Source organism: Arvicola amphibius, chromosome 1, assembly GCF_903992535.2.
Source record: "Arvicola amphibius chromosome 1, mArvAmp1.2, whole genome shotgun sequence".
Lineage (NCBI taxonomy): Eukaryota > Metazoa > Chordata > Mammalia > Rodentia > Cricetidae > Arvicola > Arvicola amphibius.
The window spans coordinates 99,250,637-99,277,937 of NC_052047.1; the positions used below are offsets into that span (position 1 = coordinate 99,250,637).

Consider the following 27,301-nt stretch of genomic DNA (forward strand, 5'->3'; position numbering starts at 1 on the left):
CCATGGAGCAGACTACCCAGTCTTCCAGGGTGCTGGAGACAGGCACCCTCAACTATTGTGCACAGCTCTGGCACGGGAATGCACAGCACGGTGTAACAAAGAACCCGCTGGTAACTGGCATCACCTACAGAAAGATGGATGCTAAACCCACTAGAGCTGAGGGCCTTTGGAAAGCCTGGGAGGCAGAAATAACACTTGGCTGGGCGTAGGGACCTTGGTCACACATACCAACAGCGCACACAAAGCCAGCCACCATGACCCTCATGAATCTCACAGTTGGGAGAAATGCAAACTTACCCTGAGTTTTGGATTTTTCAGACTAGAAAAATAATTTTCAAGCTAAAGAGAAGAGGAAAGAGCTTTGTTAGAAGCGAGCCCCGAGCATGGACACAGGCGGCGCATAGAAGTGGCGTGTCCCACAAGCTGCCAGCCCACCAGCAGACACTGCAGGTGGCACAGCAAGAGTAATAGACAACCCAGAGTAGCTACCCTCAAGTCGCAAATGACTGCTGAGGAACCAGGGACAGGACCTCCCGAGGGGGACACTGGCTACTACACCGCACAGAGGGAACTCACAGCGCAGTTCAGGAGTCTTGAGGGCCCCTTTACCTACAGCAGCAAGGGCAGAGTACAGCTGCTGCTGGCTCAGGGAGGGCACAGAACAAAAAGCAGAATTGCCAACATGCTGCCTCAAGGAGCCCAGAGGGCACCAGGACAGATGGAGAACAAAGCCTGGGACCATACACACAGAAGGTTCTGGCAAGGAGAAGATACCCTGTGGGGGCCATGAGGAAGAGGCCAGCACACATCCAGGGAAGGCTGGGGACAAGGACAGAAGGGATGACAGAGACCACAGGTCTCTGAATATGATGCCAAAACTACTATGGCCCCTATTCATCAGGTGGACTAAGGGCTGAGACCTAGAGCTGCCAGGGAGCATGGCTGTGACTCTCCTCCCATTCGGTAGGGTGACAAGCGGGCACAGAGGCAGCGTGCTGTACTGCAGCACTGTGGGCACTCACTATGGTGCGGTCAATAGTGTGCAGGTAATAGGAGACGGGCTTCCCAGTCCATGACACGGAGCCTTTCAGGGGTGACAGCTCCACCACACGCATAATGGTGCCGATGTCTGTGGAAGAGCAGCAAGTCAGGACTGTGGCAGGAGGCCTGCGCCCCACACCAGTATCAACAGCATCCCCAAAGGGAGGAATAATCTGGGGCCTGTCAGGAACAAGGTGGCGAGCAGACATGAATGAGACCAGGTTTCAAGAGCAGCCAGCATCAAAGCAAGCATGCAGACCCGGAACTGGGCCAGCCAAGCGCCTAGCCCAGGGAGACCCACAGGAGGGCTGGCCACCCCATCCCAAGGCCCCTCCTGAAGCAACGTGTCTACAAGGCGATGTGCGTAACATACTGTGGGCAGAGGCCAGGGAGCAGCTCGTTGAGTGGCCTTCCTGCAGGGCAGAGTACCCTCTGACTGGGCAAGGGGAGCCAGGTACCCTATGCACCACTGAGCCCAGAGCTTACCACTCAAGTTCCTGCTGTTGATCCTGAAGTTCAGAGGGGCAAAGGGCTTTGAGGAGACGATTCTGCCGCCTGCAACACAGAAGCCCATCACTGCCATGTGTGCAAAAACCCACACAGGCACACGCAAGCTGGAGACCACAAACCCAGGCATGAGCAATTGCCCAGGACTGGAGACAGGAGATGCTAGGCATTCTTCACAAGACCCCTGGTGCTCATCCCTGACCCTGCAGCTATAGAGAACAGTAACTCTACACAGTGGTGACAACTGGGTGCCTGCTAAAAGGGTCATGGTGGAACCCAGAACCACAATAAGGCAAAAGAAAGAGATTGCTATAAGCCATGTGTTTGTTACCAGGAGGGTGAGCTGAGCCTGCCTTCAGCGGTTCCCTTAGAAACAAAGGCACTGAGAGGAGACACACAGGCATTCCAGCAGCTGAAAGAGGGGGACTGTCATGAGTCTGAAGACAAACTGAGCTAAGCGGCAAGATTTCAGTTTTTAAAAAGAGACAACAGAGAAAGACCCAGAGAACAGGGCTGAGAAGCTGACTGGCTGCTGAAGCCCTTGAGGCCGGAGAGGTGAAGGCAGAGGCTGGGGCAGGAGACAGGAATCAGAACTGCGCCACAAGAGGCAAAAAAGCCATGCCAAACCACACAAAGATTCAAACCCATGACAGCCACACAAGAAGAACAAACTTAAAACATGGAAGTCTAGGTGTGGAGGCACATACCTTTAATCCTAGTATGAGACAGATCTCTGAGAGTAGTCTAGCCTGGTCTACATAAAGAGTTCCACAACAGTCAGCTACATAGAGACCTTGCCTAAAACAAAACCCAGCCTGATTCTTGTGAATGGAGCAGATTCTTTCCATACAGAAGAGAAGTATTGGGGTGGAGAAGGGAGAATGAGAACATCATGAAGCCCAGGACAGCCTAGGAGCTCTAAGACTCCTGCCTTGGCCTCCTGATTACTAGAACAGCCCTGAATCCCACACCCATTGATAGCTAAACAAAGAGATTCAAAAGACCGCACTGGCATAGTGATATATGTCTGTCATCCCAGCACAGGGGAAGCTGAGGCAACACTGTTCTGGGACAGCCTCGGTTACACAACAAGACTCCTTTCTCAACACAAACACACATATCTCTGAATGTGTACGCAGCTGCTTATATTAGTAAACCAGCCTCTAGCCCCCTCCATGTCCTGCTTTCTGAGTGCTGTCCACCAGCAAAAGGGCCTGGCCAGACCACAGCAGGGTCAGCTCCATGTCTCCAGTGTGCAGGAAAGCAGCAAACATCAATGGCTCAGACTGAAAGGCCATGGGCCAGTCTGGCCAGCACCCATGAGCTGCCCTAGGCAGTGACAGGAATGACCTGCAACCACCGAGCACAAGGAGGCTGAAGGGGAAAGTCTAGCCAAGAGAGGGCCACAGGCACAATTTGATTACCATGAACACACACACAAGTGGGTGTTTGTGCTGGATACTTTTTGTCAATTTGACACAAACTAGGGCCTTCTAGGAAAAGAGAATCTCAATTGAGAAAAATGCCTCCAGCAGATTGACCTGCAGGCAGTCCATGGGACACTGTCTTGACTGACTGGTGTGGGAGGACCACCACGTTGCTCCTGAGGAGTGCAAGAAAAGTAGCGGTACAAAAGTATCTGAGCCCGAGCTGAGCCAGTCGGCAGTCTTCACACAAGGCCTCTACTGCAGCTCCTGCCCTGATGTCCATGGACTGCTTTGGTCATGATGTCTGTCACAGCAGAGCACACTAAACACTAAACAACACTGCAGCAGCAGTCTGCAGGGTGGTCTCTAAGGGCAGGACAGGGAAGGGGCAGAGCACTGCCGCTGGAGGCTGGGGCTGCTGTCATCAGAGCCTGGCCCACCTAACAACTGAGCACACGAGCTCTGAGGACAAGTTAATCTAGGACTGGATGACTCACAGTCAAGATCCGGCCCCAAGCAGGCTAATGTGGTGTACATTGCGATAAAGTTAAAGGCCAGCTTCGGCTATATGACTGAGTTTAAAACTAGAATGGATCTAGGCCAGACCCTGTCTAGAATGGGACCATTTTAAAACACAAATGAAAAGATGAAGGAAAGAATATGAGGCAGGGGTGAAGCTCAGTGGGGGAGTATCTGCTAAGCACACAAGGCTCATCCCCAGCACCTCAAGTAATTAACTCTAAAAGCATGGGGGAGGCTGAGAACAGGCCCTACAGCAAACACTCGTCACTTCTGTGACAGCTACAGGGTTGGGAAATCAGGCTAAGAAATCCCCAAAGTCTGGGTATTCCTGCTCCCTGCAGAGGGACAGCAATATGTAGAACAGACCACCCGGTCCTATGCGAGGGGCTGTGTGTGTTCTACGCAATGCCTTATTCACGAAATCTCTCCATCACCAAAGACTGACAGGCACAAACACATGTGCAGACACATGAGCTCACAAGCAAAGAGCCCTGCTGTTGGTGCTTGCAGCAGGAGACTGCTTCTGAGCTGGGTTAGCCCTTTAACCCATCTGCTGGCTGTCTGGGGGTACGCTTGGCACCAGGGCCTTCAGTACCCAGGGCCTCACTTCTGCTGTGCAGCCCAGGAGCTGGGATGGGTAGCAGGAAGCAGGTGGGGCCTGGGGCTTCCATACACTCACTACCCATCATGAATAGGGAGGGCCACTGCGGCCCTCTCAAGGCAAACTGATGTAACTTGATGTTCCCCACCCCCAAACTGTGGGAATAGCAGGCCTGTGGACAGGAGGGCTGCGTTACCTTCCTTCATGTTTGCGAATCGCTCCTTCAGCTGGTGATCCACCTCAGGACCAAAGGCAAAGTTATTCACAAATATAACACTGCAAAACAATGTTTCAGTTCAGTAAAACTGAGGCTGTGCACATCAAGTCCCAGCCTGGACACAGCCTGCTGCTGGTCCCTGCCAGGTGCTGCGCCCCCCTCCCCCGCCCACCCATCTGAGGTGAGCAGAGTAAGCAGGAAAGCAGGGGCAGGAGACAGTCACAAACCGCCTGGGCTGAGTCCAGCACCAGGCGCCAGTTATTCTGAAATGAAGTGGGCTTCCAGGAAGCACTCCCTGGCAACAGATGCAGGAGCAAACGGAAGCACTTGACGAGCAGGCACCACCCCCCGGCAGAAAACACAGAGGTGAGGCCCCAAAACACCTAGATCCCCTGATGTACCCCATGACGAGGACGGCAGTTTGCTCAAGGGGACCAGCACAGGGGCTGCCCGCACCCCATGTGAGACCAAAGGCAGGCCAGCACCGAGGAGGGGCTGGCACTCTTGAAGCAGCAGCCCTCAGTACCCTCCACAGCGGCCACCCACATGGGGGGGGGGGGCAAGAGTCAGAGGCCACAGCACAGCCAGCAGCACAGCCCACAGCCGGCCGTACCTCGTGTTGGCGATCCGTTCCCTCCACTCCTCTGAGAGGAAGTCACCTCGTTCCAGCTAAGAAAGAAAGAAACACGTTTACTCATTGGCTTGCCTGGTTCAAACCCAGTCCCCGCAGCTGCTGTGAGAGACATGGAATGAGCTGGATCTTGGGGTGGGAAGGTGACTGTGGACAGCCAGTAGACAGCTCTGCAGAGGGCAGGGCCTAAACCCCAGCAGGAAGCAGCACCCATTCGGGACAGACAAGAGGATGGTGTGGGTCCAGGTGAGGAGCCACAGTGCCATGTGCTTGGCCAGCCAACCCTCTCTGAACCCAGAGTGTGCCCCCCCCCCCGAAAAAAGCAGCACCACACAGAACTTCTGCAGACCTGAGAGACATGAGATATATTTATGTGGCCAGGAAGCCACTGGATCAACCATCCTGTGACTAGTCTTTTCAATACAGTAGTCCTGACTGTCCTGGAACTCACTCTGTAGACCAGGCTGGCCTCAAACTCACAGAGATTCACCTGCCTCTGCCTCTGAGTGCTTTTACCCTGACTACCTGGAACCAGACTCCCAAGCAATCTGGGTGTACAATTCTGCAGACCACCCATCACCTGCGGTGCCAAGCATACGACCCAGGAAAAGAACAGTCCACTCTACATGGAGGTCATGGAGGTGGGAGTGGGATTGTTTAGTTGTTTAAAAAAACCAAAAGACAGGGACATTCCTGAAAAGATGGACAGACATACAGCATAGTCTGTCCATTGTCAAGGATGCCACACTGGGCTGGAAAGTTCCTTGGCAATGAACAGGAGCAGAGATCTGATGCACTACATGCCACGCAGTGCGAACAACACAACAGGCAAACCTACTGAGCAGAACTGGATCTATGCGTATCAGAGGCTAAGGGATGTCGACCATGGGTAACGCCAAAGGCCCACACTGGAGTTCCCATGAGCTGTGGCTGACAGGATGACAGAGCACCCGCCAAGCTGCAGGCCCAGGGCTAGGACAAGGCTGTCCCCACACAGGAGCAGCTGTACAGCCTCCGTTCTCCAGTGAGCAGAGCGGACCTGGGCTGGAGTGGCCAGAGCCCTGCGTGCCCCTGGAGGCTGAACAGCCCCTGAGCCTACCCCAGGCCAGGGCCTGCCTCTCCTCCAATCTACTCCTCAGCAACCTCTGACTCTGTTCTTCTGTATACCAGCCAGCCCTCAAGATGGGGCCTTCAGCACCTGGGCCTAGGAGACCTGGGCTCTGGGCTCCCACTCTCCCCTAAGTTAAGTACTGCAGCAGAGACCATACCTCCATCTCCCCTGCTGCGGAGTCTGAGCTAAGCAGAGAAGCCATGTCCCTTTAAGCCCTGGGTGCTGGGTCTCTGCATCTCTGGATGAGAACAACCTGCAGCGAGTTCTAAGACTCCTAGGAAGAACTCTGCAAGCCCTGATGGCCTCCCTAGCTCGGCTGAGTGCCTTTGCTGTGGCTGACCGCTGGGTCCTGCAACGTGGCTGCACAGACAGGCGAAGGTTGGCTCCACTCCAGGAACCTGAGGGGTGCCTGCTGTGGCCTTTGAAGCCCCCTGTCCAGGACAGACCTCTCACCCTGCAGCTGTGTCATGTGTGGACCCAGCGTTCCTCTCCCTGCAGGCCGTAGTACTGTCCTAGCCAAGCAGGCCATGAAGCTTGGGGAGTCAACTAGCTGCACCGTGTGTGAGGACAGGGACTCTCAAGTCCTAACCATCTGGCCCAGGATGGAAGCACAGGCCTGAAGCAAGGTGTCTGCTGCTGTGTAGGAAATCTCCATACACTCCACCCTGCAAGGAGGCCCTTCAGACAGGAAGTCCCTGAAAATGAGGGGGTGTGCTGGGCCCTACCTCCCCAGGCATACAGGAGCAATAAGGACTGCTGAGAGACACTGTCACACCAGCCAAGCCGCCTGGGAGAGGCTTAGGTCTGCTGAGCCACCTGGAAAGGACGCTCTCCAGCCTGTCATGCTGCCTCAGGCCATGCAGTGCGTTCCAGATTCCCAGCGTTGTGAACTGTCACCCGTGCTGGGGTGGGTCCCGGTGATGCAGCTGTCTGTGAGTCACTTCTGTTTCTGAAAGTGTCCCCTCACCAACACTTCTGTAAGTAACCCCTGGAAAACTCGAGAGTTCTCCAAGCTGGGCTTTGTTGGTTCCATATCTGGGAAACATTTGTTCATATCCCCTAAGGAACAGTGTCACAGCTGCATTTACCAATGTGGAGAAGGAGAGGAACAGCACACAGCAGGTTAGCATCTATGAAGCAAGTGGGGAAGACTGACACAGGGCCCACAGAAGTCTGGGGAGGGCCAAAAAAGGTCACCATGAGTGAGACCCAGGAGGCCATGGTCAGACAAAGACTCAGCCATTGCGAGAACCCATCAGCTCAGTCTGGAGAGCAAAAGAGCAGAGGCACTAAGATCCGTGGACACAGTCTCAGACTCATGCCCCACGGGTATGCCTTAGCAGGACTGGCTGCCCACGGGACACTTCAGCACAACCAACTCCTGTGATGGGGATGCCTAGGCAAGCTCTAGCCAGCATTCCAGGAGTATAGGCTACTCTACTCTCTTCCAGGGTCAGGAGTCAAAGCCCAGAAACCCCTCTGAGAAGATGACCTGCATACAAAGCTATACAGTCACAGCTGCCTGGGCAATGGGAAGCAGGCATACTCCTGAATACAGGAGGTTACCAAGACTGGGAATGTTAGGAAGCACCACCAGCAGAGATGGTCCAGGGTCTGCCAGACTCAATTCAGCCACTGGAGGGAGCATGTCAGCAGACCTGGTTGGGGGCAGCATCCAAGAGGCCACTGCATGGCAGGTGGCAGCATCCCTGGCACATGGCACTTCTGGGCCAGAAGAGTCCTCTGGGCTATTTTTAGGGTCCCCTGGACTTTCTCCTGCGTGTCCCTGAATAGCAGAAGGCAGGGTTCATGGCTTGCAAAATCAAAGCTGCAGTACAACACAGGCCAGGCAAGTGCCTAATGGCCAGGGAAGGTGCCTATGCAGCCTCCTGGAGAAGGTTGGTGGTCACTCAAGGTGCTGTGGGAAGCCAGAGTGAACACAATCAAAGGCAAAAAAGTTGCTTTCTATTTCTGCTGCCAGGTTGCTTCTGATGGTCACCAAGGCCTCAAGAACAGCCCTTGGCCTTAGCCCTGCTCCCAGCCATAAGCCAAGGGCCACCAGCATGAGCACTGAGGCCCATGAGGGCCCAACAGTGAAACAGCTAATATGACAAACAGCTACCAGTCACACCACTGGCTTCACCCACAAAGGCCAGGTCATCCAATAATGACAAGCGGCAGTCAATGACAAGCAGAAGAAGAGGGAGAAGAAGAAGCAGAAAAAGAAGAATAAGGAGGAGGAGGAGGGAGGAAGGAAGGGGGAGAAGAGGAAGCGGGAGAAGAAGAGGAAGCAGCAGCAGCAGCAGCAGCAGCAGCAGCAGCAGAAGCAGAAGCAGAAGAAGAAGGAGAAGGAGAAGGAGAAGGAGAAGGGAAGAGGGAGAAGGGAAGAGGGAGAAGAGGAGGAGGAAGAGGGAGAAGAGGAGGAGGAGGAAGAAGAAAAAGGAAGAGGAGGAGGAGGAAGAGGGAGAAGAGGAAGAAGAGGAAGAAAGGAAGGGGAAGAGGAAAGAAGAGGAAGAAGAGGAGGAGAAGGAAAAGAAGGAAGAAGAGGAAGAAGAAATAATGAGCAGGGTCTTCTTGAAAGCTATGTCCTCGACTGAGAACTCTACATGGCTGTGGAACCGACAGACCCCACTGAAAGTGTGAAGAGTCATCATAGTTGAAGATGAGGAGAACACAATGTCTCAGGAATCTGGACCCATCTCCTGAGTCCCAGACACAGTATCATGTGGGCCTCTCCTAACAGAGTCCCAAGACCCTCACACATGGGAGATTTCCACCAAGAAAACACAAGTGAGCTGGGATTATTGAAGGAAGGGTGACACACAGAGCAAGACAGAGTTATTGCTGTGCGGTCCGCTGCACATAGGACACAGGCACCACAGACTGCCTCTCCCAGCCGGCCCACATGATGGCCTAACCAGATCAAGAACCCAAGGGCCCAACCCCTAATGCCACAGGCTACACAAAGGTGCAGCTCATTAGACACAGGCCCAGTCTGGAGGTCTCAAATCCTTAGAGTTGAGCATATGCTTACACAGCCCAGTTACCACATGTCTAGGGATGATGCCTGGGCCAGGGAAGCAGGAAGGGCAAGGCTCAGTTGGGGCTCTGCAGCTAGCTCCAGAGACTGTGCCCATTGCCACAGAGGGTCATATGGTCACTGGTCAAGACTGACTGGGGTCAAGAGAGGAGGGGAAAGAGGGCTGGGCTGGGATGGAGGCCGCGGGCATGGAGCGATGGCACTCACTGTGTATTCTGCATGCTTTTTTCCATACCATTTCATCCACTTCCTGAACTCTCGGTCCATGGTCTGAGGAAAAGAAAGCACACAATGTTATAAACTCAGGAAGGCTGAGGCGGTGGAGGGTTCACAAGCTCTGCAGGATCACACCAGACAAGCCACTGATGCCTATCTACAGCGACCCTGCTGTGGAGCACACAGTGGTAGGGGACACCCAAAGGAGGGGCTAAGGGATAGTTACAGGGTTCCCAATCCTCCAACAGAGTCCCAAGATCAAGAGCCTGAACCCCACCCTGGGAAGAACAGATGGGGTGTCCACAGGAAATATGCACCCTCTCAACTCATAGGAGCTCAGCAACATTCTCTCTCCAGGAAGGGGTGACCATGTCCTGCCAGGAGAGCAGGATGTGCTTATCACGAAGCTCTGCAGAGCCTACCAGGGACACAGGCACCCTTGCTCGAAGGTGCTGGGTGTCACAAAACAGAAAGAAACGCTTGGCCTGAAGGAGCTCTACCCAGACACAAGAGCCTGAAGCACTGTGCACACGTGACTGCTCACCTCCGCGTACTTGGCTGGGATGTCTGCTTTCTCCACTCCGTAGTGATGTTTGCAGTTGGTGGCCGCAGCAACCTGAAGGACAACCTGCCCCACACCTTCAGCCAGAGAGACACAGGTCAGAGTCTGTGTGGCCCTCAAAGAGACCAGTGGCCTCAGCCACATGAAAAAGTCCCTTGGCATCAGAGAAGAGACCATTCAAAAGCACAGACCTCCCAGCAGAAGATGTTTGCACCACTCTACAACCCACAGTGCGATCTGTGAACCTGCAACCTGCCTGCTCCTTTATGGGGATGACAGCACAAAGCTTAGCAGTCCCCAGGAAGTCACTTCTTCACGTAAGTCACTCCCTGGGCGAGCTAGCACCCTGAACTTAACAGGTCTGCTCGAGGATGGGAAACAAAGTAAGAAATACAGAGGATATAACCGCCAGCAACTGGCACCTCTGGCCCTACGCAGGGAAGTCAGGCCTGCCAACACTGCTTCATGGCATCAAGGGTCAAGCCTCTGAAGATGACTGTACCCGTAGCAGGCCAGTTTCACATTTGAGATGGCACATACATGCCACCTGATTTTTTATGCTGGGAAGTGTCTTCCAGTAGCAAGCAGCTCAGAACCATAGAGTAAAGAAGCCAGGAGACACACCACAGTGCCTCAGGAGACATAAGGCCTGGCCAGGGGCATCCCCTCTACACTTTAGTAAGGTGAGCCCCAAAGCAACAGTGCCTTGAGAGGGGCTCTGAAAGGTAAGGGATCCAGGAGGCTCAACCTCCAGGGTTGGATCAGCAGCTTCTAAAAGAATTGCAGGTGTAGCTGGGCCTTTTCGAGCCTTTATCTCATACCCATGAGGTATGGGAAATAAGTTCCATGCTGGACAGTTTTATGTCAACTTGACAGAAGCTAGAGTCATCTGAGAGGAAAAAGACAATGTTTCCATAAAATCATATTGGAGGCAAGCTTAGGGCATTGGGAATTCTCTCTCTCTCTCTTGATTTTCAAGAAGGGTTTCTCTGTAAACAGTCCTGGCTGTCCTCTATAGATCAGGCTGGCCTTGAACTCACAGAGATCCGCCTGCCCCTGCCTCCTGAGTGATGGGATTAAAGGCGTGCATACCACACCTGGCACATTTCATTAATTAGTGACTGATGGGCAAGGGCCCAGGCCAGGGAGGGCCCATTGTAGGTGGGGCTATACCTAGGCTGCTGATCCTGGGTTCTATAAGAAAGCAGGATGAGCAAGCCACGTGGAGCAAGCCAATAAGCAGCACCCTCCATAGTCTCTCAGTTTCTGCCTCCAAGTTCCTACCCCGTGTGAGTTCCTGTCATGACTTCTTCAGTGAAGAACAGTGATGTGGAAGGATAGACAAACCCTTTCCTCCCCAGGTTGCTTAGGTCAAGGTGCTTCACCGCAGCAACTGAAACCCATCAGAACCACAGCCAGCCATGCAGGCAGTCCAGCAACCCCGCGTGTGAGGCTGCAGAGTGTGACCAGAGGCCTCAGGAATACTGCTCTGGTTGAGAACCCCACAAGCCAAGACCCATGGGGTCATAAGAAGGTTCAGGGGCTGTAAGGAGCCAGCAGGATTTAGGGGGGAAGCCCTGAACAGGAGCACCAGTGGTACCAGAAGGCTCAGCTAAGCCAGTGTCCGTCCTAACAGGTCCTAAGAAGTCCCTTGGGCAATCATGTGCAGCCGAGGGTGCACTGAGAGCCAAGGACAGCTCAAAGACTGCTAAAGACACTCACCACTGCCCAGGTCTACAAACAGGTCATCCTCGGTCATCTTGATCTCGTCGATCATCTGGGCGACCAGGTCAAAGGAGGTCTCTCCATACACCTCAGGGGAAAAGGGCTCGTAGTTGTTGAGCTTCTCAGGGTCAGTCACAGAGTGGTTGTACACCTGCTGCAGGATGTGCCGCAGGAGCCCATTGGAAGGTCGAGTATTTAGCTTCATGGGCTGCGTGGTGCCCTTCCACTGGGGACAAGAGTGGACATGACCCATTACACTTCACAGCAGGCAGCAGCACCTGCCTGACACCTACAACTTGGGAGGTTGAAGCAGAGGGAACACTGTCAGCCCAAGGGCAGCCTGGATTACGTAGTAAAATCCTGTATCAAAAAGGTCACCAGGTGGTGTGGTAGCAGATGCCATTAATCCCAGCAGAGGCAGACAGATCTCTAAGTTCAAAGCCAGCCTGGTCTACAGAGCAAGTTCCAAGACAGCCAGGGCTGTTACACAGAGAAGCCCTGTCTCAAAATAAACACAAAAGGGGCTGGAGTGTGGCTCAGTGGTAAAGAGACTACTGAGGCAGTCCCGAAGCCCACAACAGAAAACAACACATAGTAGCGTGAGTGCACCTATGAGTGCACAGAGCCAGCTTGGCCTCCAGGCCAACCCCTCCATGCCAACTCAGGCGCTCCATCTATGTTACTCACATAAGGTCAACTCCAACTGGACCTGGTAAGCATCCTGGCCTAAGCCCAGTCCTGGAGTCCCAGAAGCCCTTCCTGACTCCAGGCTCCCTGGCAGGTATACCTCCTCCCAGGACATACCTCAGACTTTCTGGCCTTGGGGCAGGGTCTTGAACTCATGTTCACAAGAAAGCAGCAAATAGCTACAGACTCCAACTGCAGTCTCAGACTGGCGCTGCAAATACACACCGGCACACCCTGGCACTCATCTATTGATCTTAGCTACCAGATCAAATTCCCTCAGAGGAGAAGGGCCCAACAGCCATGGACACTCTACCAGCCATAGCGCTGGGACAGGATGTGATAAGACGGGATAATCCATCTGAAGGGACCAGGCCCCATGCCTCTTGCTGCCCCACAGGAGCCCTAATGCAGCTGATACAGCTGATGTTCCTCCGGTACAGAGATGAGGGCAGGACCAGTGCCCAGTGGGCCATCACTGCAAAGCTGCATGAGCGTCTTAGCTCAAGGAACCATAAAGCTACCCTGTCCCAGCCCAGCCTCTCCACACAGCCCATCTTCCAGAGTGTTCCCTGACACCACAGATCCCCATAAGGGCCCAACACCTGCTAAAAGCCCCACTGCCCCTGTGCCTTCTAGAAAGACCACTCCCTGGGTGCTCAGTGGTCAAGCTCTGCTGCCTGCACCCAGTTTTTCAGCTAAGGTGGGCAGGCAGAGCAGCTTTGTGCAGCTCTACTGTGAGGAGAAACACACCCCAGCAGGTGGAGCACGGCTTTATGTGACTCTACTGTGAGGAAGACACCCCCTCCCAGCAGGTGGAGCACACTAGAAAATATTAGAGCAGACGCTACAGGCTCAAAGACAGCAGGAGGGCAGAGGGAGGCAGGCTCCCAGTTCCAAAGGGTGCTGTCTGCACCTCTGCTGTAGCACGCAGAGATGGGCAGAGATGCAATGACCCCAAGAAGCTACTTGAGAAGATGGCTAGGGTAGCTGGGGCTTAATGTACTGCCACCCAACTCTCCTGTCTCATCATGCCAACTGCCCTCCCCACCACTCTTTGACAGCAACCAGGAGGTCCTAGTGCTTGGCTGCCCTGGGAGGTCCAGGAGTCAGCATCATGCAAACGCACAGGGGGGATTGAACAGCCTCACAAGTGTGGAGCTACCTACCAGCTGGTGGATGCTGTCGATGGCTCGGTTGTACTTGTCACACAGCCTCTGCATGCTTTCAAAACTAAGAAAGAAAAGAGAGGAAGCGTCAGTGGGCTGAAATGTGCCCAGCTTTCACAGACTTGTAGGGGTGGGCAAAGCCTCTAGGGAGGCATGGGATTTCAGAAGCACCAACATGGCAGGCCAGCAAGAGGCTGCATGCTGATACAGTCTCTAGCCACAGGACAAAGTAAGTGCAAAGGCAGTATGGACAGGTCTATATCCATGTGTCAACTCCATGGTCAGACCATGTCACTAGATGAGGAACTCAAGGAAGGTCATTATGAAGACTGGACTAGGGTTGGGGAGATGGCTCAGCAACTAAAGTGCCTGTTGCCGGGTGTGAGGTCCTGAGCTCAAGACCTCAGAAGACATCTGTGGTCCCCTGTTTCTAAGACAGAAAAGGGTGAGCTGGCATGTGTACCCAGGAAAACCAAGGGACGGTCTTAAACGAGGTGGAAGGTGGACAGTCACCAAGACTTCCCTGTCCTCTATGAGTGTTGTGCTGCGCACTCACACACACACACACACACACACACAGAGAGAGAGAGAGAGAGAGAGAGAGAGAGAGAGAGACAGAGACAGAGACAGACAGATAGACAAAGGAGGTGACGGAGTATAGGCCCTTACATGGAAACCAACACACCCCCAGGAGCTCGGCAGCAGTCAGGGGTCCTGTTCCCTACAGAGCCTCTGAGGGCCACCCTTTCTCCTACACAGCACTCACTGCTTTAGCGCACATCTAGGCACCTGAGCTACTGAAAAGGAGCGCCTGAGAAACCCTGGCCCTCAAGGCAGAGACACCGCAGATCTAGTCACCCTGACAGGTGCAAGGCAGAGAGGGCTACACCATGAGATGTCTTCAAAAGAGAAAAGGAAGCAGAATTGGGGTTGGAGAGCCGGCTCAGTGATCAGAGCTCTCACAGCAGGTGCAGGTTGTGTTCCCAGCACCCACGGTAACTCACAACCATCTCTATCTCCAGCTCCAGGGGACATGACTCCCTCTTCTGACCCCTGTGGGCACTGCTCACACACAGGACACAAACATACAAGCAGGCAAACATTCACACTCAAAATAAAAATAAATAAAAATAGTTTTTCTTCTTCTTTTGTTTTTTAGTTTTTCAAGACAGCCCTGGCTGTCCTGGAACTCGCTCTGTAGACCAGGCTGGCTTTGAGCTCACAGAGATCCACCTGTCTCTGCTTCCCAGGTTCTGGGATTGAAGGCGTGCGCCACCACACACAGCCAAATGAAATCTTTTTTTTTTTTTTTTTGGTTTTTCGAGACAGGGTTTCTCTGTGGCTTTGGAGCCTGTCCTGGAACTAGCTCTTGTAGACCAGGCTGGTCTCGAACTCAGAGATCCGCCTGCCTCTGCCTCCTGAGTGCTGGGATTAAAGGCGTGTGCCACCACCGCCCGGCTAAAAACCATGTTGTTTTTTGTTTTTGTTTTTTTTTTCTAGACAGGTTTTCTCTGTAGCTTTGGAGCCTGTCCTGGAACTAGCTCTTGTAGACCAGGCTGGACTCGAACTCACAGAGATCCTCCTGCCTCCGTCTCCCGAGTGCTGGGATTAAAGGCGTGCGCCACCACCACCCGACATGAAATCTTTTAAAAAGAAAACAAGCAGAGTGCCAAGGAATGTGTGGGCAGAGGAGCCGATCAGTCTCTGAACACCACGTGCAGGAATCTCTATCTTCTGAGACAGGCCTGGGGAAGGATGGCTCAATTAGGAACCGCCTCTGGGCAGACTCCTGCACACTTAGCACTAGGTGAGAAACACAGCTAACTCCATCTTGAAGGCAGAGCCATTATGCTTCACTGTTAGAAGTAAGTTTCTATCACTGTGAGAGCTGAGCTGCTCTGTGTCCTGGAACCTGACCTTCCCCAACCCATCATCTTCATGTTTATTTAGATACCCTCACCCTCCTGAGCCTCCCCACCCCCTAATCACATGATGACCATGAGATTTTTTTTTTAAAAGGTCTCTTTGTATTTCCTTCTTGCCCCATTGTCTCCCCTCTATAAATCTATGAGTGATTTTATTCCTTAAAAAGGGTCTAAGAGGTGGCTTAGGGGCTGCCTTCTTTAACTTGACTTCGGAGGCAGTCGCTGGCCAGCTTTAAAATTGGCCCAAGGTGGTCTTATTCTTGCTATTGAGATTAACACAAGCAGCAGAAGCATAGTTCTGGGGACAAGGGGACCACTCTATCCCTATATGCCCAGGGGTAGGGCCTCTGGGGCACTAATATACACAGGCAGCTTCTTCCCCACGGAGGCCATAGCACTCCAGCATGCTACAGTGTGAACCAGGACGGGCCAAGTCAGTGTCTAACACCCTTCTATCCCAGAAGAGACCCAGGCCAGCAGCAGTCACAGGACAGAAGCATGGCTCCCAGACTGTAGGTACTACGGAAAAGCCAAAGCACACACAACTGCAGTCCGAGCTATTTATGAGTTAGTCTCATGAGCCCAGCAGTTTGAGGGCAGGCTAGGTAAGGTAAGAAGGCCCACTCTACTATCAATGGGACTGGAGGGTCCACATGCAAAGCCCTGGTCGCATTCCTCACATGGCAAAAGAAAAATTTCTAGGGGTCTAGGAACTTCTAGGGTATGAACTCAAAGGCAGAGATAGGGACCACCCCAACTCCACAATGATAGAGGCCCCTGCCCTGTCACCCAGCTGTCCACCTGTCCTGATCATACACCAGAAGGTAGGTTTTCATGCCGTGGGTCCAGAAAAGGGACCTGTGGCACAGGATGGCTCACACACCCAGATGCTAGGCCTACCCAGAAGACTGGTCCAAGGTCACCAAGGCTGACCAGCCTCAGGAGTCCTTTCTAATAATGAGGTCAGAGGTTAAGCGAAGCTTTGCAGGCAGAGTCCGGAATGAGCAGGAGGTGGAGCCTGGGTCGGTCTTTCTCAAAGGAAAATAAACCCCACACCAGGCAGCATTCCAGGGACGCCATCTCTTCTCCACCCATTCTGTCCAGGAGGAGAGGGTGTGGCAGAGACTGGCCTCCCCCACACCTACTTACAGTCAGGGCTGAGAACAAAGGTAAAGTAGACCCTGGCAGGACCAGGACCTGCTGCTGTAAAAGGCCCTTGCTCCCTCACCAGCCCTGCTACTTTCCTATGCATCAATTCAAGTTCTTTCAGTGTGGAGTTCCCAGGGATGGCCTCACTCCACCAGCCAGATACACACTTCTACCAAAGCTTCCTGGAAGCTTTCACAGATGGTTGACCAGGGTGTGGGCAGTCGGGAAGCAGAGCCAACAGTCCACTCACCCTCTTCCGGCTCACCTTTTGGTGTCATAGTCGATCAGGACGTAGTTCTCCATGGCCAGCTTGAGGTCTGGGATTTCCTCACAGACCCACCTGAAATGGAACACAGAGCTTCTGTTGGCCTAAGCCCCATTCTCCGGATTGCGGGGGAGGGGACTACTGTGAAATCACACAGATTTTATGAGGCCAAGGTCAAACAGTGCTGGCACTTGGAAAAGAAACAAATTCATGTGCTATAGTAAAAAGTAAACTATTAGCCAGGCCTGGTGGCAAATGCCAGCCATCCCAACCATGGTGGGTGGAGCTGACACACAAAGACACCAAATTCTAGCCAGACTAAGCTACACAATGGGACCTTTCTCAGGAAAAAAAAAAATGGTGGGCGGGGGTTTCTGGCAAGATGTCTTAAAGGGTAAAAGCGATTGTGCATAAGCCTGAGGGCTTACACAAGATGGAAGAAGGAACTCCACAGCTGTCCTCTAGCCCCATCATGTGCTGAGGCTTGTGTACACACACAGACATAACAACTACACACAAACACAGCAATAATAAAGACTTTGGGGGAAGGGCTGGGTCTGGAAGGAAGATAAGGGGTTCGAGGCCATTCAAGGCTACAGTTATGTTCGGGACCAACCTGGGATACACTAAATAGTAAAATTCATTCACTGGTTTTTGACACATGATTTCTCTGTAGCTTTGGAGACTGTCCTGGAACTTGCTCTTTTACTTACTAATTTATTTGAACTTGGCATTTATTTATTTGTTTATTTAGGTTTTTCAGGACAGGGTTTTCTCTGTGTAGTTTTGGAACTTGTCCTGGAACTTACTCTGTAGACCAGCCTGACCTCGAACTCAGAGATCCACCTGCCTCTGCCTTCCTGGAATTAAAGGTGTACATCACCACCGCCCATTTAAACTTTTTAGATTTAACTTTTTTTTAAATCTTTTTTTTTTTTTTTTTTTTTTTGAGACAGGGTCTCCCTACACAAGCATGACTATCCTGGAACTCACTATGAAGATCAAGACTTTACCTCCTGAGTTCTGGGATTAAAGATCTATGTGCCATCATGCTCAGTGGTAAAATAAGATTTTTAAGAATTAAAAAGGGGAAGGGGCTGGAGAGATGGCTCAGCGGTTTAGAACACTGCCTGCTCTTTCCAAAGGTCCTGAGTTCAATTCCCAGCAACCACATAGTGGCTCACAACCATCTGTAATGAGGTCTGGTGCCCTCTTCTGGCCTGCAGGCATACGTGCAGACAGAACGCTCTACACGTAATAAATAAATAAATCAAAAAAAAAGTTAAAAAAAAAAGATTTAAAAAGAGGGGTATCCTAGGTTGAAAGTTGTAGAAGGCTACAATGGCAAGGAGCACCAAGAGGAAAAAGCCCCGTTCACTGTTCAGTGGCATCTTCCGCGCTCCCCAGATTCTTCCTCTATTCCACCCTGAAACACATTCGTCCCAGAGGCTGCAGTAGGATGAGGTGGACCCAAGCCCACAGGGGTCAGAGGACGCAGCCCTGGCCTTCCACCTTGACAATCTCCTGCGTGCCACTGCCTGCACCCAGCTGGCTGGCCCACGAGCTCCCCAACTGCTGCTCTGCTTTTCAGCATCATGGTGGTGGTGGCTGGCCAAGTCCAGCTGGGTGGCCTCCAGCAGCCAGAGCACTGTCCAGGGAACTACAGTGGTACAGTTCTGGCGATGCACTGGACCTGTCTGCTGGCTGAGAGGGTGCGCATCTAGGTCTCCCATCTCCCACCTTCTCTGACCTGCTGAGGTGAAGGAGACAGGAAAACACTTGCCCAGAGGCCCACCCCCAATCCCAGGCCTAGCCCATCCTTCTCCAGGTTCTGTTCCACCTGCAGCCCCCACCTCAACCCACAAAAATGTCTCAGCTTTCACTACGAGACTTTCAAATTTTTTAAATTATTATTAGTGCACGGGGGTGGGGTTGTGTGTGTGCGCTAGTGGGTGCACCAGACAGGGCAGCATGTACCACAGAACAGCTACAGATGGTCCTTTCTTCCATCTCCACAAGGGGTCCCAGGATGACACTTAGGTTCCCAGGCTAGCAATGTAAGTGCTGTACTCACTGAGTTGTTACTGGCCTCTTCGCAGCCCAGGCTGACAGTAAGTACACACTGTTATCTCCACGTCTGAGCACGCGATGGAAATCTAACCCTGTACAGGGTCTCAGTTTTGTGGGTGTACTGGGCTTTTCTCCCACTAGTCTATGCCCACTATTTTGGGAGCTTCAGAGGGCAGAGGCTCCTAAAGTAGGACACCAGAGCCAATCCAACAGGCAGCCACCCTGGCATTGTGTCTCTGCAGGTATCAGGACGGAGCCCCCCCCAACACACACACACACACACACAAACACACACACACACACACTCAGCAACATCAGACCTTAGTGGGCCTCAAAAACTCCCACAGAGACACTTCCCCCAGTGCCATCTCACGGGAGGCTGCAGGCAGAGGCTGAACATGAGACCTGACTCATCCTTGCCATGGCAGGGGAACAAACAACTGAGGTTTTCTCTGACAAGCACAGTGTGTGGCAAGGGCTGTGGCAGGCTGCCGTGCAACTTGATGCCCTACACTACTAGCCACTTGAGGAGGCCTCAGTGAGGACAGCCTCAGGAAGCAGGTCGCTTGGCCCCCCAATTACCCCATGCAGCACTCACCGGATGGTCTCAATAATCTCATGAGCAGCATCATGGTGCTTGTCCTGAAAAAGAAAAGGCTGCAGAGTGGGCTCCGGGCAAACACACAGCGACACCCCACTCTTGTTCTGCAGTGCACACCTACAGCACCGGGACCCCACAGAGATGCTGACCCAACACATTCCCCAGAACTGGAGCCTGACTCAGAGCTTTCTCTCTCTGCACACCCAATAGGTGTCGGCAAGTCCTACAAGTCCCACTGGGCCAGTGTCCCCATTGACAGAATGGGAAGCAGACATCACAACCACTGCATCATTGTGCTATGCCTGAAATCAAGCCTGGCCCCAGCATGACCACTCAAGGCCAGATCTCAATTTGTCCCCATTAGATGAAGCCCAAGAATGATGCCAATGACACACTCAAAGACACAGAGGAAAGAACAACAAAAGGAAACAGGAAAAACAATGCTACTTCCCACCTACCTCGGCTGGCCAGTGGCGCCCATGAGCTTTCCACACACCCCCTCACTCACTGCACACTGGTCTAAGACCTTTGCCAGCCCCAGCTCCATTATGGAAGTGAGCTGCGTGATGATGAAGGCCACAGGTAACAGTGCCTCGTGAGAACAGATACCCAAACACACGAACACCATGTCTAGGTTCCCCAGAGCACAGGATCCCTCCCAGCTCTGCCAAAGTCCTGGTCATCACCCCCTGCCACAGAGGAGCTATAGATATAGATTTCCAGTGCACCCTGTCCAGTACCAGTCACAGGTCACAAGTGACAAAGAACATTTAACATAGGCCCTGAGTGTCCCCACAACCCTAAGTCTCTAGACAGGCTCCCACTGTGGTTGTGTGGAGATGACCCCACTTAGACAGGGCGTTTGTGGGGGAGAATATTAAGTATGGACGTATACCCAACAAGGCTTAGGAAGTTTGTGAAACTTCCATGATCCACAAGCGCTGTGAAAGAGACTGAAACAGGCAGCTGGCCAAGTCTTGCAGGGAACCCCAGAAATCTCTATGCTGGGGTGCTCTTTCCAGTGCTGGGCTGTCTCTGAGTCACCTATGCTCAGTAAATCACCCCAGTGAACTCACGGGTCACCTAAGCTTCACTCTGTGGGATCAGTTCTGTGGTCTATGGTTGATGCCCTGTCAGGGGTGAGGTGACAACTGCCCACGCCTCCCTTGGAGAAGCCACACAGCTAGGGCAGACTGTTACCCAAGTGCCTCACCTCTACACTGTGTAACAAGTGTGTGTTCGTATGCTACTTCTGCCACGAACACCCAGGCTCCCTTTCTCTGTCCACCAGACACTGCTGAGCACCTGGGCCACAAAACAGCAAGTATCCACCATTGCGCTGAACACCGCTGGAGAGATAGGTCTACATCATGCTACACCATACCAAGCTACTCTCCGGGTACTCAGTTGCTTATCTCAGGCAGTTCTTACAGCTCCCAGGCAAGCACATCACCACCCACCACAAGCTTAGACTCAAAAAGGTCTTAGAATTGGGGGAGGGGGGCTTAAGAGGCAGTTCAGGGGTTAGAGCAATGCTAATCCAGTAGACAACCCAGGTTCAATTCCAAGCACCCACATGATGGCTCACGACAGTCTGTAACTCCAGTTCCAGTGGATATGATGCCCTCCCCTGGTCTTCACAGGTACTACATGTACACGGTGCACAGACACATGTAGGCAACACAACTATACACATAAAATTTAAAAAAAAAAAGAAAGGAAAAAGAAATGTCTGGTAGCAAGGTTACAAAACAAAGCCTGATCTAGTGGCACACCCTGTCCCCCTAGCACTCTGAGTGGTGCAGGCTGGTGGACTGGGAATTCAAGGTCTCCTGAGCTGCGTGGAGCTCAAGGCTGGCCTGGAATAAGAAAGACTATCGAAAGGAGGGGATGGGGGCAGGCTGGGCATGGTGGCTAGGGCTGACCTAGGTAGATCTCTGTGATTTTGAGACTAGCCCAGCCTACAGAGATAGGACAGCCAGAGCGGTTACTCAAAGAAACTCTGTTTTCAAACAACAACAAAAACAATAAACTAAAATTTAAAAAAAAAAAAAAAAAGAATGGGGAGGGGAAGGGAGGAATCCACTCGGCTAGGGCGACACATTGCTGGTCTTCCTTCTATGGCCATCAACAGAGGGTCTGGAGGGACGCGCCTCAGCAGCAGATGCTCACCTGCCATGCATAAGGCCCTAGGTTTCAGCCAACACAGGAATACTGGTGCAGGCCTGTGTACTCAGGAGGCTCAGGCAGGAAGCTGGGGATTCTGAAGTCAGCCTGACCACTCACAGCCTCGCTCATGCTCTGCAAGTTTCCAACAGTATGTTCCAACCCAGCCCTTGGTTTTCTGAGTCTCAAGGTTCTCCTGCCTCTACCTCCAAAGTGTTGGCACCAGGTGTTGGGATTACCTTGTAGGGTTTTTGTTTTATTTTGTTTTTTGAGACAGGGTCTCTCTGTGTAGCCCAGACTAGCCTCAAACTCACAGAGATCTGCCTGCCTCTGCTTCCCAAGTGCTGGGATTTAAGGAGTGCACCACCACTGCCCAGCCCTTGTAGGGTTCTTGAAGCTTCCCAAGTACTGAGGACCAAGCACTATTGTTTGTTGGGGCCTACCATGTCCACAGACACTCCTGAGCTGTGCAAACGAAGAGGCAGATTCCGTTCGGCTATGGCTACACCATAGCCATTCAATGGTCTCTAGGAAAGGATAGGGAGTATTCTGGGCACAGCCCCATGATCCTGGGTTTCTGAAAGGTGCTGATCTCTTTATACTATACAGGGATGGCCCCTACCAGTCATCCTCCACTGGTTACCACATCTGACACATCAGGAATTCACTGTTGGCTGGCCAACCCATTTTATCTTTTTCTCTCTTCCAGGGCTAGGGATGGAGCCCTGAGTCTTGTGAACACTAGGATGGTCACTTACTGAGCGATTTCAGTCCTTTTTGGATTTGTAAGCAGGATCATCCATGTAGACTAGACTAGCCTGAAATGCCTAATCCTGCCCTGGCCTCCTGAGTGCTGAAGTCACGGACATGTGCCAACCACACTCTTCTCACCAACACCACAATAGTCCGAGTCTTCCACAAAACATCCAAGTGAAGCTGGACATGGTGGCACACGCCTTTAATCCCAGAATTTGGGAGGCAGAGGCAGGCCTATAGTTCAAGGCCAGCCTAGTCAACATTGTGAGTTCCAGGACAGCTAGGGCCACACAGAGAAAGAAACCCTGTCTCTAGGGGAAGGCGAGGATGAACCACTCTTATGTGGTTCCCCAAATAACATCACAGCAGGAGTTACACAGCAAGCTGTCAGAGGCTGTTCCAAACCTCCTCCTGGACTTGCTCCCCCCAGTGACTATCAGTTGCTCAGACAAAAGACCAACAGAGCCAGACAGATATACCCAGCCTGGAGAACATTTTTTTTTGGACTTGACCCTGAACTCTAAAGTCCACAAAGGGACCCAGGGCATGGCCAGCTCCTGGCCACTAATTCACAGCACACACAGAAATACTCAGCTTCCTACTGCCTGCCTTCCTGAAGGCAGGAGAGATGGGGATTCAGAGGTGTCCTTGCTCAACTACAAGGACAGAGATGAGGCCACAGAAAGCCTGTCCATCTGTGCCAGCTGCTAGCCCTGCAGGCAGAAGGGCTTTCTGCTGAACAGTTCATGCCAAGCTGGCCTCTACAGTCTTCAAGGGGTAGCAGCACCACCTATCCAGGCCTATCAAGTGACATAGGTGAGTCACTTGCTAAGAATGACTGCATGCTTACCACCAGGACACCTCCTTGTGCAAGCCACTCCTCCCTCGGGGTGTGAGGGAAAGGACAGGGGCTCAGTTACCCTTGTTTTAGGGGAGTTGAGACAAGTACTGAGGGAAAGGCAAGCAGCCCTGCCCAGACAACAGCGAGACAGGGGCACCCTGCACCCCGGCAGCTGCAAGTACCTGGCACAGGAAAACTGTAGAGAGGCCAGGAGCTCAAAGCACTTGCTCTGCAATCAGAAAGGACAGTAAGAAGTTAGGCACCCTGAAAGCATCTATAGCCCAGATGGGGTGTGGAGACTGGGTACTAGAATTTGCTAACTTCCAGCCTAGCTGAGAAGGCTCAATCATCATGTCTAGCAAAAGGCCCAGTCTCAAAGGAAGATGGTGACAGAGGACACATGGCAACCTTTTCTAGCCTGTACACTCCACAGTGCATACCTGTGCACAGTAAATTAAAAAAAAAAATCTCTTTTAAAACTACCTGGTGCATATAAATGCCCTATCAACCTTGGTGCCACACCAGTTCTTAGCCTGTCACTCCATCCTAGGATGAAGTTAAAACAAGTCCTTGCCTTAGACCTGGAACCTCCCCAAACTGAAACACTGCAAGCCAGCACAACACACACACACACACACACACACACACACACACACACGCACACGCGCGCACATAAGGTCACAGTGTGGAGCTCCATAAAAGGAGACATCAGAACAGATAATTCTGAGACAGAAAGTATATTCTTGTGTGCTAGAACAGATGACTACTCACAGGGGTGATGGACTGTTCTAGAACTAGACAGTTTAATAGCTGCCTGACCTGTGAATAATCTGCAGATCCTGACCAGCGCTTTGAATGCATGAACTGTACTAGGTGCGAATCAGGTCTTAACAGAACTGTTTGGGGTACTGAGAAGAAACCCAGGGCCTCCCAAAGGCAGGGCAGGTGCTTACTGAACTCAGAGGGTATAACACTCTCTAGTATGCACAGGCTGGGCCCCATCCCCACCATGACATAAACCAGGCAGGTGTCTGGAAGACAGAGTCAGGTGTCCATAGACACAGAGAGAGAGGGGTTGGGGAAGAGAAGGAGGGGAGAAGAAAGGAGATTGCATGAAGCTCCCTCCCCTAGTAGCTCTGCCCTGCCTATGGGATGACCACTCTACCAGCAGAGGAATCTGTGCAGGACCTCAGAGGCTATCACGTGTCTTCTCACACTTCAGCCCCAGAGGAGTTGGTATCCACACAGCCCAGACCCCTGTGTTTGTCTAAATCAAGCTAGCAACAAGGTGGGCATCTGTACTGCACAGGGCCAGACCATGTTCGGGAATCAACAAACCTGGCTTGCATTCTGGGGACCCTGGGAAAAGATGACAGGACTGCCCCAGCAAACAGAGATATGGGGCAGCTGATCTGTGCTCCGAACTTCAGGCAACAGTGTGTGGTCTTTCTGTACACCACTGACACCCTGAACTGAGTTCTGCAGGGGCCAGTGTCAGAGCCTCCCCTCTTCCAGTTGTGGCAACCACAAATGTCCCTAGACATCACCAAGTGTCACTTCGGGGACGGACCTCCTTGAGAACAGCTGGATAATCTCTTCATATGGCAGAAGTAAGAAAGTCTAAGAGTCATATATCCCACAGGAGGTGTTCCTCACTAACCTAAGGATTTCACTTTCTAAGAGTGAGGACACAGGAACATTCCTGGGTGCATGAACCTATAATTACCCCCAAATAAAATAACTTGAAGCCAGCATGACATCTCATGCCATATTCACAGCACTTGGGAGAATAAGACAGATCTGCTCAGAGTTTGAAGCCAGCCTGGGCTACTCGGTAAGTACCAAACTGCCCTAAATACAGAAGTACAGAATCAGACCACCTCAGAAAAGAAACAAAAAGGTCTAACTTGAAAAAGGGCAGTGCTTCCACAGACAGGGAAGCCCAGCTGGGGTTCCCCAGCAGCTCCCAGTCTCTTCAGGAACAAAGTTAAGTGGCCTAAGGTTGGATTTGAAAGGCAAGCGCAGAGTCAGTGTTTCACAGGGAAGCCCACCATCACCACCCCTTCCCTTCCAGGGCAGGTCAGCCCACACAGGCAAGCTAAAGGTCAACCTACCTCCTGCCCACAGGAGCAGGGATTAGCCAGGACACTCACCCGCAGAGCTCACCAGCAGAAACTGCTTTCTGAATCATACTAGGGCTGGCTCACCCTACTCACAGCACGACTCACCCAGCTACCCACAGGACTCCCAAGCTCATCAGAAGGGACATGCCACTACACAAGGCCTACTGAGTCACCAACAGGAAGGCCACCCTGGCCCTCCCTCTCAGGTTTGTTGCCTAAGCTGTCTGCCAGGCAAACAACTAAAAATGGCATCTGCATTTTTTCTGACGAAAGAGTCATTCCATGAGGACCCAGGGCCCTGAACTGCTAGAAGGATAATGGTCCCTCCCACCTGTCAGTTCTCCAAACCTGGTCCCCAAACTGGGTATTTCTGAGTGTGGACAGCATGGCTGCAGTCCTCTAAGAAGCCACTGGCACCTGCCCAGGGCCACGCCTTACTCAAGTGTGGGACTGTCACACTCAGTTCCTAATCTGCCTGTGAAGGTCCAGAGCCTGCAATGATGAATGTCTTTTTGCCTTCTGTGCATGTCCCCAGGGACACCAAAGGTAGCTTGTAGGTGCTTTCACAAAGGATTATAAAGCCAGACCAGTTTCCACACACCTGGCCTTTCGCACTCTGAGGGAAGGCAAGAGGGTGAGTCAGGGCATGCTGAGACCCCCATTTCAAAACACAACAGACTGGGAAGGACTGCAGGCAGGCATGCAATGTGACCTGAACTCCCACCTCAGCGGCAAGATCGTCTTCATGGTCCCTTCTCTCGATGCCTTGGAAACAGGATCACCTGGCAACAGGAGATTTTCTGTTTGCTTGTTTACTGGGGGATCTGATACAGACAGGGCAGGCTTCCGTGGAACTATGTAGCAAAAGCTGGTCTTGAAGGCCCGATCCTCCTACCTCTACTTCCTGGGTGCTGGAATGGCAGATCTGACACTGTGTGGAGTATGCCAGGCATTGGCAATGGCTTCCTGAGAAGCAGAACTCTCCATAAGAGCACAGGGGTAGAAGAGGACACTGTGGAGTGGCTGTCTCCACTGAGGCGAGGCTGTGTGAGAGCCAATGCCACCCCCCCACCTGCTGGCCCTTGGACAGCAATGTGACAGCCACAGCTGGAATAGGCCTGCCAGATGTCTGGGCCAGCATACTCAACTCAAGTGAGGTACAGGCCAGCAAGGGAAAGGCGCTGGCCGGTCGTTCCCACCCGCCACTGGAAAGCTAGTTCCCGCCAAGCTTCACTGAAGGCCTGATTCACACAGAGTGGGAAGTGGGCCAGTGTCACTGAGTGAACATTCATCTTCATCCCCAGGGAACAAGGTAGAGGCAAACTGGCAGCACCACTCCACTGGGGCACCAACAGGGTTGTGACACATTTTTTTTAGCCCTTCATACTCAGATATGACAACTTTAGGAATTCAGGTTGATGACTGTCCACTCAGTACAGACCTAGCAACTCAGCTCTTGGTACTCCCAGGGATTACTTCAGCTTGGACGAGTCCACATGGAGGTGCCTAGAACTCACTGCCTCTAATCTCTCTCTCTCTCTCTCTCTCTCTCTCTCTCTCTCTCTCTCTCTCTCTCTCTCTCTCTGTCTCTCTCTCTCACACACACACACACACACACACGCTGGGGTGCAAGTCCATCGCAGAAGCAGGATATCACTGAAAGTTCAAGGCCAGCCTGAGCTACAGAATGAGTTCCAGGCCAGCCACAACTGCATAACAAGACCAAAGAAATAATAGAAAAAGAAACATTGGACCAGCCCGAGCATCTTGTGACTAATAGAATAATCACCAAACTGGCTCACTGTCCAAAAGATGTTACCAAGCTAAGAAGAAAAACCAGGGACAACCCCAAGCCCTCAGACAGTGTGGGTGGGTGAGCCTCAAACACATTCTCCCTGGTGACTCTCTAGAGTCACAGGCTACATGCTGATGATCATTCATTGTACTTTCTG

At 52.3% G+C, this 27,301-nt stretch overlaps 1 protein-coding gene across 4 annotated transcripts in view; it reads right to left on the reverse strand.

Moving 5' to 3' along the window:
• Positions 1-27,301, reverse strand: part of Dot1l (DOT1 like histone lysine methyltransferase) — a 41,852-nt gene that overhangs the window by 12,565 nt on the left and 1,986 nt on the right. For all 4 annotated transcript variants that reach the window (XM_038315923.1, XM_038315912.1, XM_038315906.1 and 1 more), the window contains exons 2-12: positions 19,461-19,504; positions 16,793-16,867; positions 13,454-13,517; positions 11,598-11,826; positions 9,858-9,952; positions 9,305-9,367; positions 4,929-4,984; positions 4,295-4,374; positions 1,528-1,596; positions 1,023-1,129; positions 298-339 (exon numbers count right to left, since the gene is read on the reverse strand). In XM_038315923.1, the coding sequence (XP_038171851.1) occupies positions 298-339; positions 1,023-1,129; positions 1,528-1,596; positions 4,295-4,374; positions 4,929-4,984; positions 9,305-9,367; positions 9,858-9,952; positions 11,598-11,826; positions 13,454-13,517; positions 16,793-16,867; positions 19,461-19,504 (924 nt within the window). The remainder of the gene's footprint in view (positions 1-297; positions 340-1,022; positions 1,130-1,527; positions 1,597-4,294; positions 4,375-4,928; positions 4,985-9,304; positions 9,368-9,857; positions 9,953-11,597; positions 11,827-13,453; positions 13,518-16,792; positions 16,868-19,460; positions 19,505-27,301) is intronic.